The 23,261-nt window shown below is 40.5% G+C and overlaps 1 protein-coding gene across 3 annotated transcripts in view; it reads left to right on the top strand.

Annotated features, from left to right (window-relative positions):
- sik3 (SIK family kinase 3) overlaps positions 1-23,261 on the top strand; it is a 43,156-nt gene that overhangs the window by 8,183 nt on the left and 11,712 nt on the right. Inside the window, exons 2-17 of one of the 3 annotated variants that reach the window (XM_008426070.2) lie at positions 9,905-10,021; positions 10,406-10,469; positions 11,910-12,071; positions 12,207-12,331; positions 12,415-12,538; positions 14,142-14,260; positions 14,429-14,539; positions 14,622-14,756; positions 15,670-15,747; positions 16,238-16,347; positions 17,152-17,308; positions 17,400-17,549; positions 17,636-17,709; positions 18,904-19,038; positions 21,082-21,223; positions 22,691-22,810. In XM_008426070.2, the coding sequence (XP_008424292.2) occupies positions 9,905-10,021; positions 10,406-10,469; positions 11,910-12,071; positions 12,207-12,331; positions 12,415-12,538; positions 14,142-14,260; positions 14,429-14,539; positions 14,622-14,756; positions 15,670-15,747; positions 16,238-16,347; positions 17,152-17,308; positions 17,400-17,549; positions 17,636-17,709; positions 18,904-19,038; positions 21,082-21,223; positions 22,691-22,810 (1,923 nt within the window). Of the gene's footprint in view, positions 1-9,904; positions 10,022-10,405; positions 10,470-11,909; positions 12,072-12,206; positions 12,332-12,414; positions 12,539-14,141; positions 14,261-14,428; positions 14,540-14,621; positions 14,757-15,666; positions 15,748-16,237; positions 16,348-17,151; positions 17,309-17,399; positions 17,550-17,635; positions 17,710-18,903; positions 19,039-21,081; positions 21,224-22,690; positions 22,811-23,261 lie in introns of all 3 variants that reach the window. The other 2 variants (XM_008426068.2, XM_017308257.1) reach the window with 2 other exon arrangements.

The following is a 23,261-nucleotide window of genomic DNA, read 5'->3' as shown; positions in this document are numbered from 1 at the left end:
CAAACTGAACCTTGACCAAAACTGCTTGATACAACAGGATAATAGCCTTAAGCAGAAGCAAATGTTCAAGACGAAAAGGCTTAAAATCCAGATCTTAGCACAACTTAGCACCACTTCAATCTCAGTGGTGGAGATTGAAGACAAAGTAGTAACGAGGCAGCATATTTCTCTCTCTCTTGCAGAACATTATGTAACACAAATGATTCGTAAAAGAAGTGGCCTGAATAGCTCTCCTTACTCGAAACTTCAAGGTTTCATCAACCAGTGCAGATGTCCTGGAGACATGGATGTGGAAAACTTCAAAATGCTGAATAAATATAGAAATGCATGATACAATTGAGCTCTGTAATGTTTTCACAGTGCTTGACAATGCATCAAACGCCTTAGTATTTATGGGAGTTAGGAACCACACCAGCCCAAGAGTAGCTGAAATCCAGGAATATTTGAGCCCCCCTCTAAAAATGCATATACCTCTATTTGGTCAAACACCAATAGTTCATTATGCATTAAATCTACAGCTGGAACTTCAACGTGTTAAGTTTGATTAAGTAATTAGATAGATCTTAACACATTAAAAATTTTAACGCAGTTAATCAAATTATTTGTTTCTGGTACACCAGTTGATGTGATGCGCAAATGACATTTACGAACAAAGCAATGGACGACAACGCTGCTTCTCTTGGCTGTATTTCTCTTCCTTGTAGGCATGGGAATAGTATTACCTTTATGCCCCGTACAGCATTAGAAACCTCCAGCATCTCATTGTCAACACTGTAAGCTATAGAAACAGATTTAGTGGTTTGGAAACCACAACTTCTTGAAAATCCTGGCACAGCTTTATTCTGGTAACCAACTATACCTGTTGGGCAACAAAACAAGCAAATCAGAACTTATGCTGTCCAGTCTATTGAAACTACATCTTCCACTTTCACTTTGAAACACTCAACAGAGTCATTCTCACCATGTGAAACGCACAAGCTGAATCCCTATAAGGACTTTGACTCATTGATCACATCAACCCCTCGTGCTTCCCATGGGACAATCTTTCTTTTTAGCTGTTTGTATTCACCTGACATGACCTTACCACCTGCTCAATCTTTTGTTGTGCAGAAAAATACTTTCCACACGTAAAAGCCCCTGTTTTAGTCTCATACAGTCAGCAAAGAGTCCTGCTGTGGAGAGTCGCAACTGGGAAGGGTGCTTGTGAGCGTGTGTATGAGTCAAACCCCATCACTCGCCGGTACAGGTCAAGCCTGAGCATTACACCTTCTCAGGGCGTTGTAATCTGCGTCTCATGTCGATGAAGGTTAACCTCATCCATTATATCGCCTTACCACAGTGTGTGAACGTAGATGAGTGTGCAAAATGCACTTTCCCAGTTCCCTGGCACAAACTCTATACGCTTGGAGTAACAAGTTGAGTCATGGATGACTGTTTTCAAAGTCCCAAAGAGGACTCAAAGGCTTTGTTGCTCATACAGGGTCTTGACAAAGTATTTATACCTCCTGAATGTTTTCAACAGTTTGTTATGTCACAACAACAACTTTGATATACTTAATCGGGATTCTGTGTGATTGAAGTGTTAAATAATTGTGAAGTGGAGGAAACTTGCTGCAAATAAGCAGCAAAAAGGTGTAGCATGTATTTATAGTCAGCTCCTCCTCGAAGCTTTTTAGAACCGCCTTTCACTGTTACAGATGGACGTATTCTGCACGTGTCTACATGTACAGACTGAGATGTCTGCCTGTTGTTCCTTGGATAATGCCTCAAGCAGGCAATTTGGATTGAGAGCATCTGTGAACATCAGTGTTTATGTTTAGCTGTGGATTTTCAGTTGTATTTAGGGTTGGAGTTTGACGGGATTCTTCCGATCAACTGTAACCAACTTCTCTGTTGCTGCCAACTCATCCCCACTACATGATGATGTCATCGTCTGAGTTCACCACGGGAATAATGTGCTAAAGGTGATGTGTGGTGCTAGTTTTTCATCATGTAGGCCAATGGGTAAAGTTTAGGTCTAATCTGACCAGAGCACTTTTTCCATATTTTTGCCAGATTCTCTACATACCTTGTGTCAACTTTTAAATGGGACCACAGGCTCCATATATGGGGTGTCTACTGTGCTGCTACACCACAGAACGCTCCTCTGTTTGCCACTACTTCATAAAATCCACGTTTTGTTGATTATACAGCTGATAATTGTCCTGTTTACAGGTTCTCCTGCTCATTCAGAATGAGCTGGCCATGCTTTACATATGAAACCTCTGAATAATGCACTCCTCAACCGGTCTGTCAGTTTACATTGACAGATGGGTTTCAGTGAGATATAGTTACACCTGTGTGGACTTTGTTTACTCATCGTGTGACCTCTGAAGGCAGTTGGTTACTCTGAGCCTGGTCAGGGGGTTTCAGAGCAGAGGGGGTTGAATAGAAATGCATGCCACCATTTTCAGATTTTTATCATTTTCTGCTTAAATGATAAAATATCAGTATTAAATCCTAATGAAATAAATTCAAGTTTTTGATTGATGCAAAACCAGGAAAAAATTCAAGTCGTACGAGTACCTTTGGAACAAGACATGTTTACAAGAACACATTCATGGTGAAATAATTTGGAAAATATCAAAGCATGTTTGTATGTAGGGCTGAAAGATTAACATGATTAATCTGCATTGATTTTAAGTCAAGCTAAAAGGGCCTAGCTTTTCAGATGTTTATGTTATAAGTATTTTTATTTTTTAGCTGCAGACACATTCTTTGCTACAAATGATCGAGCATACACTACTGTAGTCTTCCATTTTAGGCAATTAAATGTTGGATTTCATATTTAAAACATTTTTTTTTGCATTTTCTAATATAAAAAAGCCTTAGGTGGTTAAATAATAAATTTGCAATTTTTTAAAATTCAATTAATCATCAGCATAATTGATAGAATAATAACTTACTAAAATAATTGTCAGTTTTAGCCCTGTTTAACATTGTCTTAGAGTACAATTTTGTGTGCAATTGGTTTTGGGGATCAAAATATGTCTCAAATGTATGTGACATATATTGAACGTCATACGCATGCTTTCATTAAGCGGCAATAGGTCATCAGTAATATTTTACTTTGTACACCCCTAGTCCATTATTGCTAATGAACCAGAGGAAGTTCTGACACACTCGTTGCGCATCTAAAAAGTCACTTGAAATGAAGATAAGGTCACACATTTTTCAACACTTTCTCCAGGGTGAAGTCGAGAGTGTTGAATTGTCCGAATGATATGTGTCAGAAGACACTGAGTGACAAATGGCGAGTGGGAATGTTAAATCGTCAGTTACAAGAAGTAACAGGATAGAATGTGTGGCCCAGAAACTGTTTACCTAAAGGACGGACTCGTATATTACTGAGGCTTTGACAGGTACGGCGGTTCACACAGACTATAAGTCAAACTTCCTGCCGTTGATTCAACAGATGTCATTTGGCAAGGGACAGACTGCTAATATTTAGAGAAGTCGGTAGGTGTTGCATAATTTAGAAAAAGTAACTTTACTTTTTCTATGTAAATAGTTTCTTAGAAAAGAAAAGCAAGTCATAGGTCATAGACCAGATTCGGTCTGCAGCTGCTGTAGATTAGAAAAAAAAAAAAGTTTTTGTAAACAAAGGAAGAGCTAGTGTTGTTATTATTGTCTCATCCAGAGATAAATGCGTCAGAGTGTGTTGATACAGCACAATTTATTTACTATGTTCATGTAGAACAGGGGTGCCCAAAGTCGGTCCTCGAGGGCCGGCATCCTGCATGCTTTAGTTTTCTCCCTGGTTTAACGCACCTGGATCAAATGATGGCTCGTTAGAAGCCCTAAGAGGAATATTGACAAGCTGAAAAGGTTGTTACTATCACCAGGGAGAGAACTAAAACGTGCAGGATGCCGGCCCTTGAGGACCGACTTTGGATACCTCTGATGTAGAAGGACATGCAAGTGCTGCTGTGTGTCATTAACCTGCTTCTAAGCTGCTGACAAGCTCCCAGTAATCCCAGCCCTACTGGCCTCTATTCTGTCGTTGGTTGGCGTGCCTTCTCTTGCACGCTATCTGCAGTCTATCTTAGTGGTATTTCAATAAAAGTTACACCTGCTACAGGTGTAATTTTGTGAGCTACAGCTTACAATATTTCAGTGTCGAGTAGAGATGCACCACGTTTTACTAAAAAGAGGAACAACTCCAACAGGGACATGATAAATTTTGACATTTTATGACTGGCTTTATTATCTGGTACTGACAATTTTTGTATCACAAGTCCACTTATCATCATCTGTCAACAAATGAGGAGTACTTCCTTAAGAATAGATGCCCTTTTATGTGTAAAGCAATCAAGCAGTCAGTTTATTTAACTTTATAGGGTTTATCTTGTTGTTTTTTAAACTTATAATACAGCATGCATGCTGCTTTGTGATTGTGGATATTATGCAAATTATTTATTTTGTATACTAATTGAATAGCTAAAAAACGTAGTCAGCAAAAACTGATCTGGCTGGACTTCCTCCTCGGGCTTATTGAACAAACAAACCTGAAGTGGGAAATAACAAATGAATGAACATTATGGTATGCACAAATTCCAGCTACAAGAAATACTACAGTCATAGAATCTAGTACTGGCCATCTGAATACCAGCATACAGCCATTTACTATATGGCTGAAAGTTGAAACTCAACTTTTGGGATTCAGACTGACCTTGGGCTCGTAATTTATTCCGTCAGTCCTTTCCCCCCCCTTCTGTCCTTCCTGCCACCCTTATTCTTTTCTTCCTTCTGTCCTCATGTCCTACCCTCCCTCGCTGTCTGTTTCCTTGCCTGTTCTTTGTTCCTTACTTGTTTCCTTCTTTTTTTCTGTCCCTTCTCCTTTGTCTCCTACCATCTTTGCATCCCTCTCTTTTGTGTGCCCTTATTTTCTTGCTTCCCTGTACATCTGTCTTTCCTTTCTTCCTGTCATTTTCTGTTTTTCCAAATTTCATATTGAAAGCTTGACTTCTATAGAAATGGCTCTCTTGTATTACACATATGTATTTTATATTTTAAACCGAGGTTAAGGTTTCAGGTCTCTGCAAATACAGGATTTACCTATAAGATGTGTTGGAGCCTCACTGATGGTCTCAGGTTGTTATGGATATTTAAAACCTGTCATGTTTGTGTTTTGTGGATGTTCAGTCTCCACACAACAGAAACTTATCGTCTTTCAGACAACCCTTGAAGTTTAGGAATCGCCGTTTAAGCAAAAAATAATATTATACTTCAGCTTTAAAACGTAAATCATGTTAAAATCCTACCCTCCGCACAATGGCATCAGGCTGCAGAAATTTAGCTGTGAAACATGCCAGTGCCGAGATTATTCACAGGCAAGGAAGTTGAAGTGTTTTCTTCTCTACCTAACTTTATCTTCCCCATGCTGTCAATCAGTAACTCTTCTGTAGATGAGCCAACGTGTTGGACGGTTGCTGCTGCTACCAGCAATATATTGCGGTGTTTGCACACCAACGTTTGCTCAATGCTGTCTTTAAATAGTGAATAGATGAACTTGAAAGTTGCTGGTAGCTTTTATTCTGTGGCAGGCAGCAAAGACAACATACGTCACAGTCAGTCCTGCGCATCAGATCGCCATGGCAACTAGTTATTTGGATAGAGTGTGATAGCATATTATTTACTCAGAACTGAACAGACAAGAGATGTCCTAGACTCTTCCATCGCTACGCGGGACAGACCCGTTTGTGGATTACTTCAGGTGTAGCTCCCTCCGTTTTCCTCTCACTATATGTCGTCACAGCCCCCCTTAGGTTTTTTTTTTTTACCTCTAGACATGCAACTGTCATTTACCTGATTTGAATTTTTTGTGTTTTTACGACGTCTCGCACCATTTAGAAGAGGCACATAATGCTTGTGTGTGAGCATTATGTGCTTGAGTGTAGGAGTGTTAGTTTGGTCCACGTGTCTGAATATTATTTTCTAGTAGAAACACAGATAGTTGGTATCTCTGAGCTTCTTTTCTCCCCTCGATACGTTGGCTAAAGTTATTCCTTGGTTTTTCTGCATCCTGAACAAATGTTGGACTCATTCTATTTGGACTCTGATCCAGAACCGCCTGACATTCTGGGCATGTATGCAGAGGAAAGACTGCAGCTGCACAACCTCACAACCCAGCTAAGTAAGGCCGGTGGGATCAACCAACTAACTAACTAACTAACTAACTAACTAACTAACTAACTAACTAACTAACTAAATTTGGTTACCTAGCAACAACTTGAGTGTGCACCTATATACTCTAGGATACTTCACTCCTTGGATGTCCACATATGTACTCAATACGGTCCATCAGACTCATCCCCACAGAGGTCAGTTTTTACAACCTTGCATACTCCATGCACCGGCTCGCATGGGAAACTGCTTGGCAGGAAATAGTGTTCACATCGAGCAGTTTTGTATGCATCACCGAACTGATAATATTGAGAGTCAGTGCAACCAATGGCAAAGATGCATATTGTGACTGCCACTCTGTGCAGCAGCGACAGCTGTGCAGCGGCAGCCCTGATGGAGAAGAAACTGGACGGAGGCGCCCAACAAGCTCAAACCTGCTAGTAACCTTTTTGCATTGTGAGAAATTAAGGAATTTGTCATGAGAAATGTAGGAAATCGGTACGCTTGACTATAAAATATCAACTGTCCACGGACAGTGCACACAAGGTCTGCATGTTTCATAGAATACACAAAGTATGTCTGAGTATGGGAGCAGTTTCCATACATTGTGTGAATGTGCCCCATAAAAGATTAAAAAAAAAAAATATTGTGGCAGGAAAATTGTGGATAGAAGAGGAAAGGTTACATCACCAGTTTTGAAGTATTTTTGATATTTAAAACAGAAAACTAATCAATAGTTATTGACAGACTGATTTGAAGCTCTAATGTTGTGCCTTGTTTTTCAGCCATATCACCCAGCCCTAATTTGACTTCTCCATTTACTTCAATGTCCTCTTTCAATTGGCTGGTTTTTTGGCGCAGACCCATTTTTTAAGATACTGTGTTTTTTGTCAGGGTGGAAATCAGGGATCAGGGAAATCCTGATCCCTGAACACCCTAAACTAGTTTTGGGTGTTTGGGATCGTTGTCCTTGTATCCCTTGTTTTGACCACCTGACTCAAATTGTCACCTGCAGATGAAAGGAAATAGTTTAAATGAATTTGGCAATTTGAATGAATAATGGACAACCAAATACCTTTTTTTTGCCACAGTGACAAGAAGTACCTTTGGAGGCATCAAGGTGAAGATTTTAAAACGAGAACAATGCAACTGTTACCAAGCAAGTTTGTAGCATCATGCCAAGGATTTGTTTTGGTTCCTGTAGCCATGATGAATTGTATGAAGAGGGGGAAATACTGAAGTTGGAGGACAACATTTTTTTAGTAATTTCTTGTTTTAAAATGCTTGAAATTTTTAAAATATTCTTCCTGTAGAGGAGCATTTGATTAACACACTGAAAGCCCGTAATTAATGATTTTCATGTCCAGGATACAGGCAGGCAAACTTCTGACCATATCTTTGATTTTTCTGCCATTCCTGCTCATTTTCTGAACAGATGATCAGAACAGGATCCAGTCTCGCTGCGAAACAAAACCAATCAAAACCCAGACATCTTTGTTTGGACAAAGCTACGTGTGCAGAAGACATTCTCTCCACTGGGGCAGATGTTTTCCACAATTTGTACAATACCCTTGAAGGGAAACTCACACAATGAGCCGGGGTAATGTCACTGTTACTGTTCTGCGCTCTCTCAGGAGCCCCCTGATCACTCTTCCTCACTTCCCCTTCCTGTCTCCATGGGAAGTTGGCCTTGACGGTCCCCACATGGCCTCATCTTCTTCATGTCTTTTTTTTTTTTTTTTTTCCTGGAAATAGTGGCACCAAGCAGAACTGGAAGGGATGAGGGTGTCTGAGTGTGTAAATTCTGCATGCTTTTCATGTTTTTCTGTCCTCGCCCATCTATTTTTGGCAGAAGCTTGTGTTTTGGGGCATCCCTGTTAGCCCTGCTTCATTAAGTCATTAAAGTCATCCACCCATTCCTAAGTGGCAGAGCAAAGCTCCTGTCACACACCATCACCGTTCACCCTGCTGGAGCTATTGTCCAGTGCTCAGCAGTTACGCAACAGTTGTGTTCGCAGGCAAAGGTTGTGGCATTGGTTGGCTAACCTTTGCACTTAGGCCAATTATCTCCTCAGTTCTTGTTCACCCAACCAGTGGCAGGCAACGGGTCTTCGTGCTAATGCATAACACGTCTTCATGTTGGTGAACAACGACTCGCACTCCTCTCCTGATTGTTTTATCTGGGCTTTAATACACAGGCAGCAGAGATGTTTTGGCATGGTGTTGTAAAACTATTAGATTTGAATCTAAAGTGGGGCTCATAAGATTGCATACCCTGGCTGTTCCTAATGTTTCTAAGTGTTTGACAGATTTTTCAGAAAAGGTGAATATTGTATAAACTTTCCCAAGGTTTATAGAACTTTGAGGTTTTGGGTTGTAATTAGTTGTGTGTGCGTGCGTGCGTGTGTGTGTGTGAGTCAGAAGTCTGAGTTCCAGGGCTCCAGACAGATCCCTGCATGTTCCATTCAATTCCACACTGACGCCGATTGTTTAAGAACCACTAGGGAAAGCAAGAAAAAAAATTTACAAAGCATCTGCAAGAGAAGGTAGTTCAAGTTTACAATGAAGGAAAAGATAATCGGTTGTTTTCAAACGTGAATTAAGAAGTGGAAAAAGAGGGATCATGTTGAAACCAAGCCAAGGTCAGGTAGGTTTATAAAACTTTCAGCCACACCTGCCAGGAAAGTTGTTCAGGATGCAGAAAAACCCAGAAATGACTATAGCCAGTTCATAGAGGCAAGTCTAAACACTTAATGAGACCAAAATTGATGCTATGTAGCCACAACCATCAATGCTACATTTGGAGGGAAGTCCAAAAGGTGGATGATGAAAAGCTCCTGTAAAACCCAGAGGTGGGTTGCTTTTTGTCTGGGGATTTATGAGCTATAATGGCTCGCGGAGCTTAGTCTAAACCAAGTTTTTAGGAGCCTTTGAAAGTTGAAAGAGCCACTTTTGCCTCTGCTGCTACCAAATGAAATTTGTCTAGAGCCACAGAAAACATTATGTAAACAAACACGTACCAAAATTACTTTTGGTAGTAAACTAAAATTAAAAATGAATTTCTATTTACAAATTTTACAACAAAAAAAATGAATAAAAATGATTTTTTTTAATGAATAATCAAAAAAAGTATTTTGTACAACAAGATCAGCTGAGTGAGTGTTTCCCCCCCCATTGCTGTGGACAATAAAAATATAAGTAGCCCACTTAAAAATATAACGCCTAGTGTGAAAGTAAAAATTATTTAAATTGTTAGTATTTTAAAAACCTTGTAGCATTTATGTGCTTCATTTATTTAATTAATCTATGCAGATACTGCACAAAGCCATACCGAAGAACTTCTCGACACACTTATTATTGCCTTTATAATTAAAAAAGATTTGTTACAGATAAAAAAATAAAAAGGATTTCCTGGAGCCACAGTTTGCAAACTCTTGGTAACGCGAATACAGCATGTTATCAGAAATTATACTAAAGGTGGAAATACACAGTATTAAGAATAAGGTGGCAAAATTTGTTGTTTATATAGCTTAAAAATATTCATACTATGGCTTCACTCAACCACTAAACTAAAAGATAGTTTGTATTATTTGTGTACTGTAAAAAAAATAGTTAGGTTTTGGCTGTGTATGTAAACATGTGAACTCAACTAAAGCGTTTCAGAAGAAGGTAGGTGTACTGTGTGGTAAATTCCTCCTCACTCTTCATCTCTCCATCTCCGTCTTGTCTGTTTCTCCAGGTGGCTATAAAAATAGTGGATAAGACCCAGCTGGACGACGAGAACCTGAAAAAGATCTTCAGAGAGGTGCAAATCATGAAGTTGCTGAAGCACCCCCACATCATCCGCCTCTACCAGGTACACACAGCTCCAAACACACTCAGCTACCATCTTACAGCTCTAACCTGCGGTCTGGCAGGAGAACCCCAGCTGCCCCAAACGTAACACTCCTGAGGTTTTATCAGTGAACTTTGTCATCGCCGCTATATTTCACCTCCTAACCCTTATAGACGTTTAAAAACCTCCCAGTATTTTTCCCCTCATAACTTGATCCGGGAGTTCTCAAACACAGATTGAACACCACAGTGCACGGCAGGTCTTTTTCTATTTTAAATCTCTTGTTTATATGCCAAACTGTGCTTACTCATACTTGTTGTGTAACCGGTGAACCGCCCATCACTGGATGTTGGCCTGTCAGACGGTCTGTCGGTCCCTCTGGTTCTGATGCGTTTGTATCTTTAGGTGATGGAGACGGAGAAGATGATCTATCTGGTAACAGAGTACGCCAGTGGGGGAGAGATATTCGGTAAGGGATTTCCAGCCTCTTAACGTTGATTGGTTTTGTTATTGTCTTTCCCCATCACTGTTTTCATCTTCCTTTTCTTTATATTCTTAGCATTTCTTTCATGAAGATGCAGTTGTTTGGTTTAAACATATTTTTTTATATTAATAAAACCCCTAAGCTCTTAATAAATGTAGTAGTTGATCAGGGTTGACTCAAGTTGAATAAACACAAAAATGGTGAAATTGCGCCCTCTTAATTCCTGGCGGTACATTTCACAACCTAAAAGTATTAGAATGCAACTTCCCATTAACTATAATTTATAATCCATTGCTGTGATATCTTGTAATAAAAAACAAAACAGGGATCTCTTGAGATTAAGCATGCATTCACACCAGCCCAGATTAGTCAGATTTACTCAGACTCTAGTGTTTGTCAAGAAAGTCTGGTTTGTTTGGGAAGGTGTGAATATGCAACCGATCTTTGATGCAAACAAACAAAAAAAATTTTTTTTTAAATTGAGCTCTGGAACTCTGATTCAGTTGAAGCGAACTCTGGTGTGGTTCAGATGTATATGTGAAAGCCAAGCAGACCGCTCCAAAAGCAGGACACAGACTATAGCACAGGGCATTCTGCTAAAATTCAACCAAAACAAACACATGACTAGCGGAATAAATAGCTCATGGAGTGATGGCACTCCATGTTTTACATTTTGTGAAGAAGGAATTTGCACTCAGCTTCTTATTCATAAGTTTTTTGTGTTGTTTCCTTCAGTTGTTCTTGGTGCAGCGCTACTATAGGCGAGGCAGTGAACAGATTTTTCAAAGGATTTGCTTTGCTTGACACGGTGCAGTGTGAAAGTGAAACGCACCAGCTGAAAATATAAGTGTTGCAATGCTGGTCCCAAATAGAACCGGGTCTACCAGGCTGTCCGGTGTGAAAACATCCTAATTTACTTGTTTAACCATTTTTATCTGCATTAACGTCTTTTTCTTTTGTGCTTTTATCAGACTTGGAAACCACATTCTTGGCATTTAGCCTTATTTATTAAAGCAAAAATCCTATTTTCACTTTGGTAAAAATATGTACACCGTACAGTGATGTAACCTTCATAGATTGATGCAAGGTGTCAATTCCTTTCTTTAAATCTGTGATGAGATATTTCCTTCTTTGCATTTTGGTGACTCAGACCTGATTGCTGTAGAGCATCATAAACAGATTCTTGCAGCCAACTGTAAAGATTTCTTGTTTTAAGAAAGGTTCTCTTAGTTGTTGATGATCATGTAACAAAGTTCATGGATTTGCGTGATCTGGAGTTAGGGTACTACTGCCCTGATGCATAAAACCTATGAGCTGAAACACTCTGTTCTCGTATTTTATTTATTTGCTTTACTTTTTCCACAACGGTAACAAATGAGTTGTCCTTATGGTGTAAAATGTCCCAACTCTTCCTTGTTCTTACAGACCACCTGGTGGCCCACGGGCGCATGGCAGAAAAGGATGCCAGGAAGAAGTTTAAGCAGATTGTGGCAGCGGTCCACTTCTGTCACTGCCGCAACATCGTCCACAGAGACTTGAAGGCTGAGAATCTGTTACTGGACCACAACCTAAACATTAAAATCGCAGGTGTGTGCATTTTTGCAAAGGGGTTTGTTTGTTTGACAGGCGCATGTTGGCATGTTCTTTTGGATCATTTTCCTGTTTTTATAAAGTTCCTATTTTACAGTACAGCGCTATAATTTTTGTTCCCTGTGCGATCAGATTTTGGCTTCAGCAACATATTTTCCCGAGGCCAGCTGCTGAAGACGTGGTGTGGCAGCCCTCCCTATGCTGCTCCAGAGCTTTTTGAGGGTAAAGAGTACGACGGACCCAAAGTAGATATATGGGTAAGAGCATGAACTAAAAGCTAATGTAAAAATCCAGAATCGATTGTTTGTGCTCGTACTTACTTTGTTTTTGTCCTGCACAGAGCTTAGGTGTGGTGTTATATGTGCTGGTGTGTGGCGCCTTACCCTTTGATGGCAGCACTCTCCAAAACTTGCGAGCGCGTGTCCTCAGTGGAAAGTTCCGCATCCCCTTCTTCATGTCCACAGGTAGGGATTTATTTCCACCTGGGGACTGAACAAATGAATAAATAAACGCAAACACACACGATGTTTGTTTTAACAGTAGAAGCACATCACAATATACATCGTCCACCCAAAGTATTCGGTTTCTCTTGAACTTTCACATTATATTCAATGTTTTTTTAATAGCATTTTTTGTGATGGACTGACATAAAGCAGAGGGTGACTAAGATTCAGGGTCCAGGTTTATTCAAGTTCTAAAAGTAAATAATGTTTCAGCAAGCAGAAATGAAAAAAAGACAAAAACTAAGAGACACAGTCAAATACGGAAAGAAAAGTGGTTATTAGATATTTAACATAAAAAAAAATAAAGCTTTTTCTGTTTGTCCCGTTTACTGTGAATACGCCTATATAAAATCCCTTGCTTCCTATCTGTGTTCAGTAGCTCGAAGTAGAATTGATGAGTGCGATTTCAATTGAATTCAGATAACTTCATCATCTACCCAGCTGTCCTGCGAAAGGCGCAGAAGTTTGCTAGAGAATAAACAGCATCACGAAGACCAGGACACAAAGCAGGGGGGGGGGACTGTGGAGAGGGTTAACCCCTTAACTGTCACCTCGAATTCGGGTATATGTTAGATGATTTATCATCTAAAATTCAATGGCAGAACTGTGAACTTACAGAGCCACATGGCTGCAGAGGTTCATGCTCACAGCTTAACAATAAGCCTAAAACTACAAGGTTTAGAGGAGTCCAGTCCTCAAGAGCAACTTTTAGATGCACACCTGAATCAAATGAATCGTTACCAGGTCTCTGCAGAGCTGAATGGCGCATGATGAGGAATTTTACCCATTTTATCCAAGTGCGTTGGAGAAGAGATGCACCTAAAAATTGTTCCCCAGCTCTGCTCCTCAGAGCCTTCTGTCCTCATGTTTTACATGTTCCCCCACTCCAGCACAGCTGATTTAAATGATTACAGAAGCTGTTTAATAGCCCATCCATCTACGCCAGGTGTGCAGCAGCAAGGAAACTCCTAAAACCTGCAGAACAGTGGGACGTGAGGAGCAGGTCCAATCATACATGTGTGAGAGAATGGTGAAGTCAGTCTTCTGTAGGGCATATTTCAGCAACAAGGCACTTCAAAGTGCTTTACGCCATAAAAAAAAGAATACAGTCACCAATTATGAAACAATCAATAAATATTGCATTTTGTCAATTGCTATCAAAATCATCAAGGACAAACCGTTCAAATAAGTTGATCAATGTTTTACTTACTACTAATCAAAGGCAAAATCTAAACAGGCTGTCTAGTCAAAGTCAAGACAAATAAACTTCAATATCTGTTCACAGATGCTCTGATTGAGGTTGAGAAATTTACAGAGAAAATTTGACAGAAATTTTAGTTTTTCAACGCAAGACCGGCAGAGACTTTCTCAATATGACTTAATTTTAGGAAAAGATACAAATGATTGATTCAGGGAGGCTGAAAACCAATGAATTCCACCCTTTGACTTATCTTCTAGGTGGCTTAACAGTCATTCGATAATTCTGGAGTCGGCGTGTGTTTTGGTTTCAGCCTCTCTTGTCTCACGTCGGATGGACTCTGTTTGTTTGGTTGTGTCATTACAGACTGTGAGTACTTAATTAGACACATGTTAGTTCTGGAGCCCAGCAGACGGTTGAGTATGGAGCAGATCTGTAAGAACAAGTGGATGAGACAAGGAGACCCAGACCCAGACTTCGACAGGGTGAGACCCTTTTATTAAATATGGAACCAAACATATTGCACTCAGTGTTTTCTATAAACAACCATCACAGATGATTAAACAATGTTTTGTCGTAACCCAAAAAACGCTTCCTTTGATCCTTCTCTGAAAGAAGCTAATTAGCTTCGCGCTACCCGTCTCTCCTTTCAGTTGATAGCGGAGTGTGAGCAGGTGAAGACGGAGAGAGAGATAGAGCTAATCAATGAGCAGGTGCTGATGGCCATGTCTGAGATGGGTTTGGACCGAGAGCGCACAATTCAGGTTGGACGCAACTCGCTTACGTTGATGCGTCTGGGTTTGTAGCACCGATTTCTGGCAGCTAATGCTTGTTGGTTTATTCCAGTCCCTGCAAACAGACGCATACGATCACTACAGTGCCATCTACAGCCTGCTCGCAGAACGCCTCAAGAAACACAAGACGCTGCGTGTCGCACCGCCCCCGCCACGCTCCATTAGCTATCCTCTAAACGCCGTTCAGGTGAACCATTTCCTGCCTCTCTGTTTGTGTCTTTAAATGCTGATCGCTTGTGATTGCACTCATCTTCCATTCCAGAGGAAACCCGAACTTCAACGGCCGTTTTAACACTTCTGTAATTCAGGCATTTGATTCTTCTTCCTCTCAAAATGTGTCGATTCACAAACAGATTTAGTGATCAAATCTGACTATAATAACACCTTTTCTTTTAGAAATGTTAATCTGCCTTTACGGAGACAATGATGGAGACTTGCATTAATATTAAGGAAAAGAGAGGAATCCTGCAGATTTTTTTAAAATTTTGATTATGAAACCACTTTATTGGTCACTTTATTGAAAATTAAATGTCAAATTTATTAATGTATTTTCTAATTATGTATAAAATCTTCAATCCTTAGCTGGTCTTAGCTGTTTTCTGAAAGTGAACATAAAGTATGCAAGTCTCTAGTTTACAAAAGTTAACATTTAGTTTTTATGAATAAAATTTATATATTATGGTTTGACTAGAATATTGAAAGTGAACTAATTAGTACCAAACAGTCTGGAGAAGAACCACAATTTTTTGGTGTCTTAACTTTTGATGATAAATATGTGTGGAAACACAGAAGGAATATTTCTCTCGTCTTTCAGATTTTTTTATTTAAGCAGAAATGGGCTATTTTTGTCCTCAAATGTTTCTATGGAAGGCATCAGGGTTTCCATGACTTTGATGGGTTAATCTTATGGTAGTCATGTGTTTCCACTGAACGAAGTCCATAGGTTTTAACCCACATCTGTCAATCCCACTGCTCTTAAATAGATTGCGGTGAGTGCTGCACAATGCTCCGCATAACTTGTGTGTGTGTGTGTGTGTGTGTGTGTGTGTGTGTGCGTGTGTGTGTGTGTGTGCGCGTGTGTGTGTGTCCATGCCCAGCAGACAGACCAACAAGGTAATCCTGTTGGCATGACCGTGCCCCATGTCCAGCTCATCAACCCAGAGAACCAAATTGTAGAGGTGAGTCAACTTTGAACTCTTTGTGGGTTGTTGTCAACATATCTTTGTGAAGGAATCTGAAAGAAGTCAGAGATGAGCTCCTTTCACTTTTTTTTTTCTCTCAAAGTCGGACCTGAAGAACTATCAACTTCCTGTCGAGAATTTCTGCTGCTGTTACTTTTGTTTACTATGTCTGTGTTGACTCAGACCCTCCTCTCAGACTGTTATCGGTCACAATCACACACACATGCACACGCAGACATAACACAGAGAAGGTCTGACTCACGCGCTAAACCAAGAGTGTCAAATTACTGCATTGCAGCAGAGATTTTAATGAAAGACTCTAAGAGGGTTTATATAATTCTAGTGGAATTCATCTGAGTCTGTTTTTGTATTTTACTTGAGCCACTTGAAGTACAAACGTGGATTCCTAATATTTAACTCTCTGTGTGTGTGTGTGTGTGTGTGTGTGTGTGTGTGTGTGTGTGTGTGTGTGTGTGTGTGTGTTTAGACTGATGGTAGCATGGCCCTGGACAGTGATGAAGGAGAGGAGCCATCTCCAGAGGCGATGGCTCGCTACCTTTCAATGAGGCGACACACTGTAGGGGTACCAGACCAAAGGTAGTAACGCATCAACTTTTCACTCTGATGTTGTTTTCAACCTGTTTCTCTTGTTTGTTTAAAACTTAATACTAAAACTGATGTGTAAAAGTTTTGATACCCCTTGAACTTTGTCCCATTACAACCACAGACTCCTGTGCATTTTATGTGCAGTATTAAGCTGTAAAAGGGAAAGATTATGTGGAATTGTTCAATTTATTTACAAATAAAAATCTGAAAAGTGTGGCATGCCACCTTTTGAGCCACACTTACTTGGATGCATCAAAATGAAGCTGTTAAAGAACTATAATGGTTTGGGTTAGATCAAAGAATGACCCAGTCAAAGTCCAGACCAAAATTCCTGAGATTAAAAGAGATTTTGGTTTCTAGATGTGAAAAAACTAAAGCAAAATGTAGTTCTATAAAGCATGTCAGACTTTTCAGGTATGAGTTTGTATAGTTAAAAAATCTCAACCCCACCCCCCCAAAAAAAACTTCACAATTACAATTTTTTTATTACATTGATGTCTTAACACAATGCATTGGTAGAAATGTGGTGAAATGAAAGGTGTGCGAATACTTTAATGGAATATCATGTCTTTTAGAGTTTTTCTACCACTGTTTTTTTTAGATGATACTGAATGAAACAAAATAAATTAAATTTAAAAACCTTCAACTGTTCATTGAGTCTAATAGAAAAACAAAACAGTGAAAGTCCTGGAAAGCAAGTGTGTTTCTGGACACATGGGGGCAGTTTGGGTTAGTGGGATGGAAATGTAAACATCTGCTGACTAACATCTGATGATGCACCTGCTTCCATCACAGGACAGAGATGCAGGAAGAACTCCAAAAGCTTCCACCAGGTTTCCCTCGTGGTGTGATCCCTCAACCCACCTTCCCCCAACTTACCCCCACTATGGCCCAAATGCACACTCTCATGCCCACACAGAGCTTGCAGCCTACACAGCAGCTGGAGTACAAGGTACCGTCACCGGGGTTACACCGGATTGTTTTCGTTTTATGTGCGGGAACCATCATGATTTATTTTCCCTGTGCGACCGCCGATGCCGCAGGAGCAATCGCTGCTGCAGCCGCCTACCCTGCAGCTGCTCAATGGCATGGGGCCCCTGGGCCGGAGAGCTTCCGATGGCGGGGCCAACATCCAGCTGCACGCTCAGCTCCTGAAGAGGCCCCGAGGGCCCTCGCCGCTCGTCACCAACCCGGTGAGGGTCCGGATCTCTCCGCGTTGTGTGTTTGTCTGCCCATGTGCCCACGTTGCTTTAACCAGTGAACTCTTTGCCCCTCTCAGCATCCTAACACTGCTGTAGCTCCGGTGGATGAGGAGGGTTCAGATGGAGAGCCAGACCAAGAGGCGGTGCAGAGGTAACCCATGGTGACGGGTTTTTGTGCTAATGGTTTTCGTTATAGAGCTGCTGTCTGAACAAGGAAGTGCTGAAATCTCAGGGGGAAAAGTTAGAGATACTGGATCCTTTTTAAAACAAGACTTTAGACCATTTGGAAAACAAATTTAGTCTCAGTTTTAGTTAAAGATGAAATAGCTGCGTAGAAATGGCTTAAAATATTGGATCCAATCTTCTTTAGGCCTTAAGGCCCCGACATACTTCATCAAAGTGCCAAAAAAGTCTCTCACTGACATGGACGCTTAAAGAAGATTGCATAATTTTATTTGCAGAGAGGCATTAACCTGCCGAACTAAAAGTCGCGGTTCATGGAGGGGGTTGTCTGCAGATAGGTTTGCCGTTATTTCCATGATTTTTTTAAAAGCAGAGGATGGAGGGGAACCCTGGTGGGTAGTTGCGTACTTTTACTAAAGTGGGGAGAGATGTCACCCAGGTGGTCTGTGACTGAAAGATGTTTGCAAACTGCGTGCCAACTTTGGATGAAGTATGTTGGAGCCTTAATTATAAAGCAAATTGTGGGATGCTAGGCTGAAAAGTGGACGCTAAGGTGTTTCAGCTGCTCCTCTTCAGACCGCAACTTCTATTCTCCTTGCCGGTGTCCTGGGTTGCTGGGAGTGAGTGCCTTCAGGCTGCTCTGCTTCTTTTCCCCCTCGGGAGGTGGCCACTGTGCTGCTTATCCCATCTTTTCCTCTTTCTCCATCGCGCAAGTGCCTTCTGCCGCCATCCCGAAGCGATTCTGCCATCCGTTCTCTCAAACTCTCTGAGTCAGAGCTTCTTTATCTTTCTCATCTGCGTAAGTGCCAAATGACTCTGTGGACTTCTTTCACCCTTTCTCACACAGCTTTGCTAACTCCTGAGGCTTGCCAAAGCGGCGACCGCCTAAAAGAACAAATAGCAACCAGCCCAATCCTTTAATTGGAAGCTGGGTGGTTGTTTGACTCCCATGAAGCCTTAACATCCATCTGTGGTGTCATTTTATTCAATGTTTTCTGATTGGCTAAGATGATATGAATGATGGCACCTATTGGCAGAGGAGGGAAGGGCAGGGCCTTCCCCCGCCCCCATCCCTGTTAGCCAATGAGGACAGAGAGCTGACCAGCGCTGCTTCCTGTCTCCCACCCTCACCCCGTCCTCCTCCCCCCTTCCTGCGGCCCAGGTACCTGGCGAACCGCTCCAAGCGGCACACGACGCACGTGCTCCCAAGCACATCGCATGGCGAGCCCTCGACAGAGTCACAGCGGCCCCAGGGCCCCCGCCAGAGGGCCGGCTGGGTGCCTGACACATACGCCCGGTGAGGGGACACGCCCACTCTGAGCTGAATACACACCAACACACTCCCACGCACAGAGCACTCTGGTTTTTCACGCAGTCACGTGGATGAGAGAAGCATCAGGAAAGGATGTTCCTTCCAGGCAGGGCCATAGATACAGATGCTCCCGTCACAGCTGTGTTGTTGTAAAGGTCGGAAGTGCGCTGCTGATTTTTACCTGATTCTGAACTTTGTAGCCTTCCGGCTGCTAGCAGACATTAATCATTTATATTGGCAGTAGAAGCAACATTTTATAATAGAACAGATGTTCTATTTTATCATAAAATGAGTACAAACTTAACATTTTTCATCACAAACTGTAGAGAGCAGTCTGTTTTCTATGCATTAGGGCTGGATCTAACAATTATTTTAGTAATTAATTATTTTGACAATTAATAGAATTAAAAAATGTTCAAACTCTGCAGATTTTTCATTTAATAAGAAAAAAATTTTGTTGCCAAAAATGCTGAAATAGCATTCCTGTAGTGCACGCTTTTTAATCTTTTTGTGCTAAATATGTAAATATTTTTGTGTAGTTTTGACTTAATTACAGTATAGACTCAAATTGTCTTTTTGAGTCTGTACTCTCCAGTTAGTGATTGTTTTATTACTAAATTAGTTGACGATTATTTCTAGAATCAGTTTATAACCATCAGATTAATCATTTCAGCTCTACTTCATGCACTGACTAAATGACTAACATAAGAACTGAAACTGAGAAGCTGAACCAGCTCATTTAAAACGACAGGCTCCGCCTACTTTTAATTACACTTACCTGAATCCCTACCAATCAGAAACCTAATGACAGTAAATAGTGATGGGAGGCAACATAACATGGGAACCTTTAACAGAGTAGAATATTTACTTTTATTCAGTTAATTATTGAATTAGAGACGGGGCTTTTTACCAGAAAACGTTTACCGTAAAAAATAAACTTAAAGGATTGTTTTGAGTGAAACGTTATTTATAAAAAAGAAATTTAATAAAGTTTATTTTTGAATGCTTTTTGCTGTTTGATAGCGAAACATTTTATTAAATGACTGAACGAAAAAAGATTAATATCCCATTATGTCATTTGTGTTGTTTTGTTTTGTGCAAATATGGAAACAAAACATTTTAAGCCTTTTATAATACCATAAGTTTAAACTCACTGCTCAGTTCTATTTCTTTTTTTCCCCCCCACCTATATTGTGTGTATAAGAGCCACAGGTTGCACTATAACATCTCTAAGATTTCCAGAAGTTTCCCAAAATTCCCAGATTCAGCATATTCTGTGAAAGAGATCAGTGAAAAGCTCTGAAAGATAAGAGCAAATTTCTGTCAAAATGAGACTTCCTGGTGTCTGCTGAAGTCTTCCTCTGACTTGAACTTGTAATGAATAGCCAGCACATCTTTCAAGAAATAGTTTGTCTTTAAATCCACATTAAGTCTTCTTCCCCTCAGCAAAGACATCCACAACCGAGAGTGTGTTTTGATATGATGCGTACTGACCGGATAAAGATTAGTTTTTTTTTTTTTTTTTTTTTTTTTTTTTTTTTTTTTTTTTTTTTTAACATTTTCAACAAGCTGGACATTGATTAAGCTGAAATTCTCAACAGTTTATTGGTGCATTTTTACAAGCCTTGTAAATAATGATAGAAAAAGTGAAAGTTTACAGTAGTTCTTTGCGTGTCCAACGTTAATCGAAAAAAAAAAACTTTCTGTTTATTATTACAAACCCTCACCGGTCACTATTTTTGTATGACAAAGGAAATCATTTACATAAAACCTTTACCTGTTTTGTTTTTAAATCTATCAATTCTGGGAATTCCAAAGTATTTTTGCACATTTTTACTGCATTATGACAACTGGAAGCAAAGGTTTTAAGATCTGACTTGTGTGTTTCTGTGTCTCTGACTGAATGTGTCCGTGTGTGTCACTGTGCCTGTGTTATGCGTCATGTCGTGTCACCATTTATGTGGGTGTGTGTGTGTATGCGTACATCTGTTTGTGTGTGTGGTCCCTGCGGCTCCCACCTCTTTTCAGATCCACCTATAAGGACTGTAACACCCTCCACCTTCCCATGGAGCGCTTCTCTCCTGTCAGACGCTTCTCTGATGGCGCTGCTTCCATCCAGGCCTTCAAGGCTCACCTGGAGAACAGCAGCCTCATTAAGCAGCTCAAGCAGGTGCGTCACTTGTTTTGGTGAGAGGAGGTGGGGGTCAAACGGAATTTACCAAACTTGTGAATCTTCATTTTTCTCAACATCATTGTTTATTATAAAATGACATTATTTTTATTGAGTTCATTTTTTTTTTTACTTAGTGTTGCTTTGATTCTTTAATGCATGTTTGAGAAATCCTTGAATTTCCCATGGCAACCAATCAGATGTGCAAAACGTTTGAGGGTACCGAGCGCCGCCTTTGAGACGCAGCTCCTCGTCTGGTCTGTGGTCTCCAAGCGCCTCTGTCCAGCGACTCCTCCAGACTAGTGACAGCAGCAAATAGCTAACACTTGGTGGAACTGCGCATCTCCTGAGCTCATCATATGAACTACTTCTCAGTATAATGTTCCTAGGAACATTATAAACGACATAATGAGGAACATTATTCTGATGAAATGATGAAGGCAAAGTGTTGGAAAGATTAGGAGCCTCTTAAAGAGGCAGAGGCCGAATTTCAAGGCATTGAGGCATGTTTGAAATATATGGCATTTTTAGAACAACTCAAAGTTATTATAGGTGCTTGATAATGAAATAAAATGGTATCATTTTATTTACTGCCCCTTTAAAAACAAACTATTTCAAAGGAAACAAATCAGTCATTTCCACATGCACACATGAGGAGTTGTAGATAAGACATGCTGAGGCTCAGACTCTAGTTAATGGTAGGAATGGAGCAGGATCATGTTGTCACAGCAAAGCATATAAACAAAGAACCTCTGTAATCTATAGAGGCCATTTATCTAACAGGATTGCTCCTGTCTGATATTTTTGTTCTTTTCTCTGCTCCGCTCACTCTTGTGGCATTATTGGAATCGTGACACTCAGCAGTATTTGGAAAAGATTAGATCAGGCCGAGGCTCTGACCTGGGAAAACCCGCAAGCTGCTTTCTGAGACATTACATCATCCGCAGTGAACCCACAGTAGGATTACATCTCAGGGATGTAGGCAGGGAAAGGGATAATCATCATGGTGGCAGCAGGTGCGCCATCTTTGGCCTGTACTGATGTGCTGGGATTATCATTACTCAAGTGTCCCAGGGGTTAATAGGTTCTAGAGGACAGGGTTACGTTAACTCCCCTTCTAGCCAACTAGAGGGTCATGTGCTCCATATGCAGATTGTAGGGCAGAGTCAGGTTAAGACCTTACAGAAGACTGTTTTCACGCACATAAACCGCAGTTTTAAAGTATCAAGATCCAGATATTAGCTTCGTTTGAGTCCACAGTTGTGACTTTTACCACGTTTCGATTAAACATTGCAGATTATAAGGTGGTGCTGCCTTTAAAAAACACTTCCCAAAATCTACGTACAATCACAATCCCTCAAGCCAGCCTGGCAATGGTTCATCAAGGTGACAGCAAACCTTTCTGGAATCTGCACCGTCTGTTCTGGGATTAATATAAAATATTTCTCATGTCCGCCTATGAAATAGGAGTGTGAGCAGCTCCAGAAGAAGTATGCTGCCCAGCAGGATGAACGCTTCTTTGAGCACACCCAGCAGCAGCACATCCTGTACCAGCAAGAGCAACAAATCCTTCACCAGCAAATCCAGGTACCTGTTGATCACATTAAATATTCTGATTTAGTTCGCAAAGTACACCAAGATGCAACAATAAAGCCAGAAGCCCCGTGGGGGAATAGTTCAAACAATTTCCCACTGACTGCTGTACATCTAAACATCCCAGCGCTGTAAAAAGAGGTTTTGTATATATTTATATATATGTAGCTTTTTCACGGCCAGATTACCATCAGCTTACTCACTCTTTGGTTACCTAGCAACAACCTGTCGAGTAACTTGCGCAGCAGCAGTTTCTGGTTTCACCACCTCAAAACCGTCTAAAAATGATAAAAACAGGTCACATCAGTTTGGCAGTATTTCAGATATTTAAAAGAAAAAAAGAGTCAAGAATTATCTATCAACTGATATATGACCTTTATATCATGAATTATTTAGCCATGTTGTCCAGCCCTACATTGAGTTCACCAAACTGTTTTTTTTAAAG

This window comes from Poecilia reticulata, linkage group LG13 (genome assembly GCF_000633615.1).
Source record: "Poecilia reticulata strain Guanapo linkage group LG13, Guppy_female_1.0+MT, whole genome shotgun sequence".
In the NCBI taxonomy this organism is placed as follows: Eukaryota; Metazoa; Chordata; class Actinopteri; order Cyprinodontiformes; family Poeciliidae; genus Poecilia; species Poecilia reticulata.
Note: the sequence above shows the minus strand (reverse complement) of the source record. Positions and strands in the feature narration are given on the sequence as shown.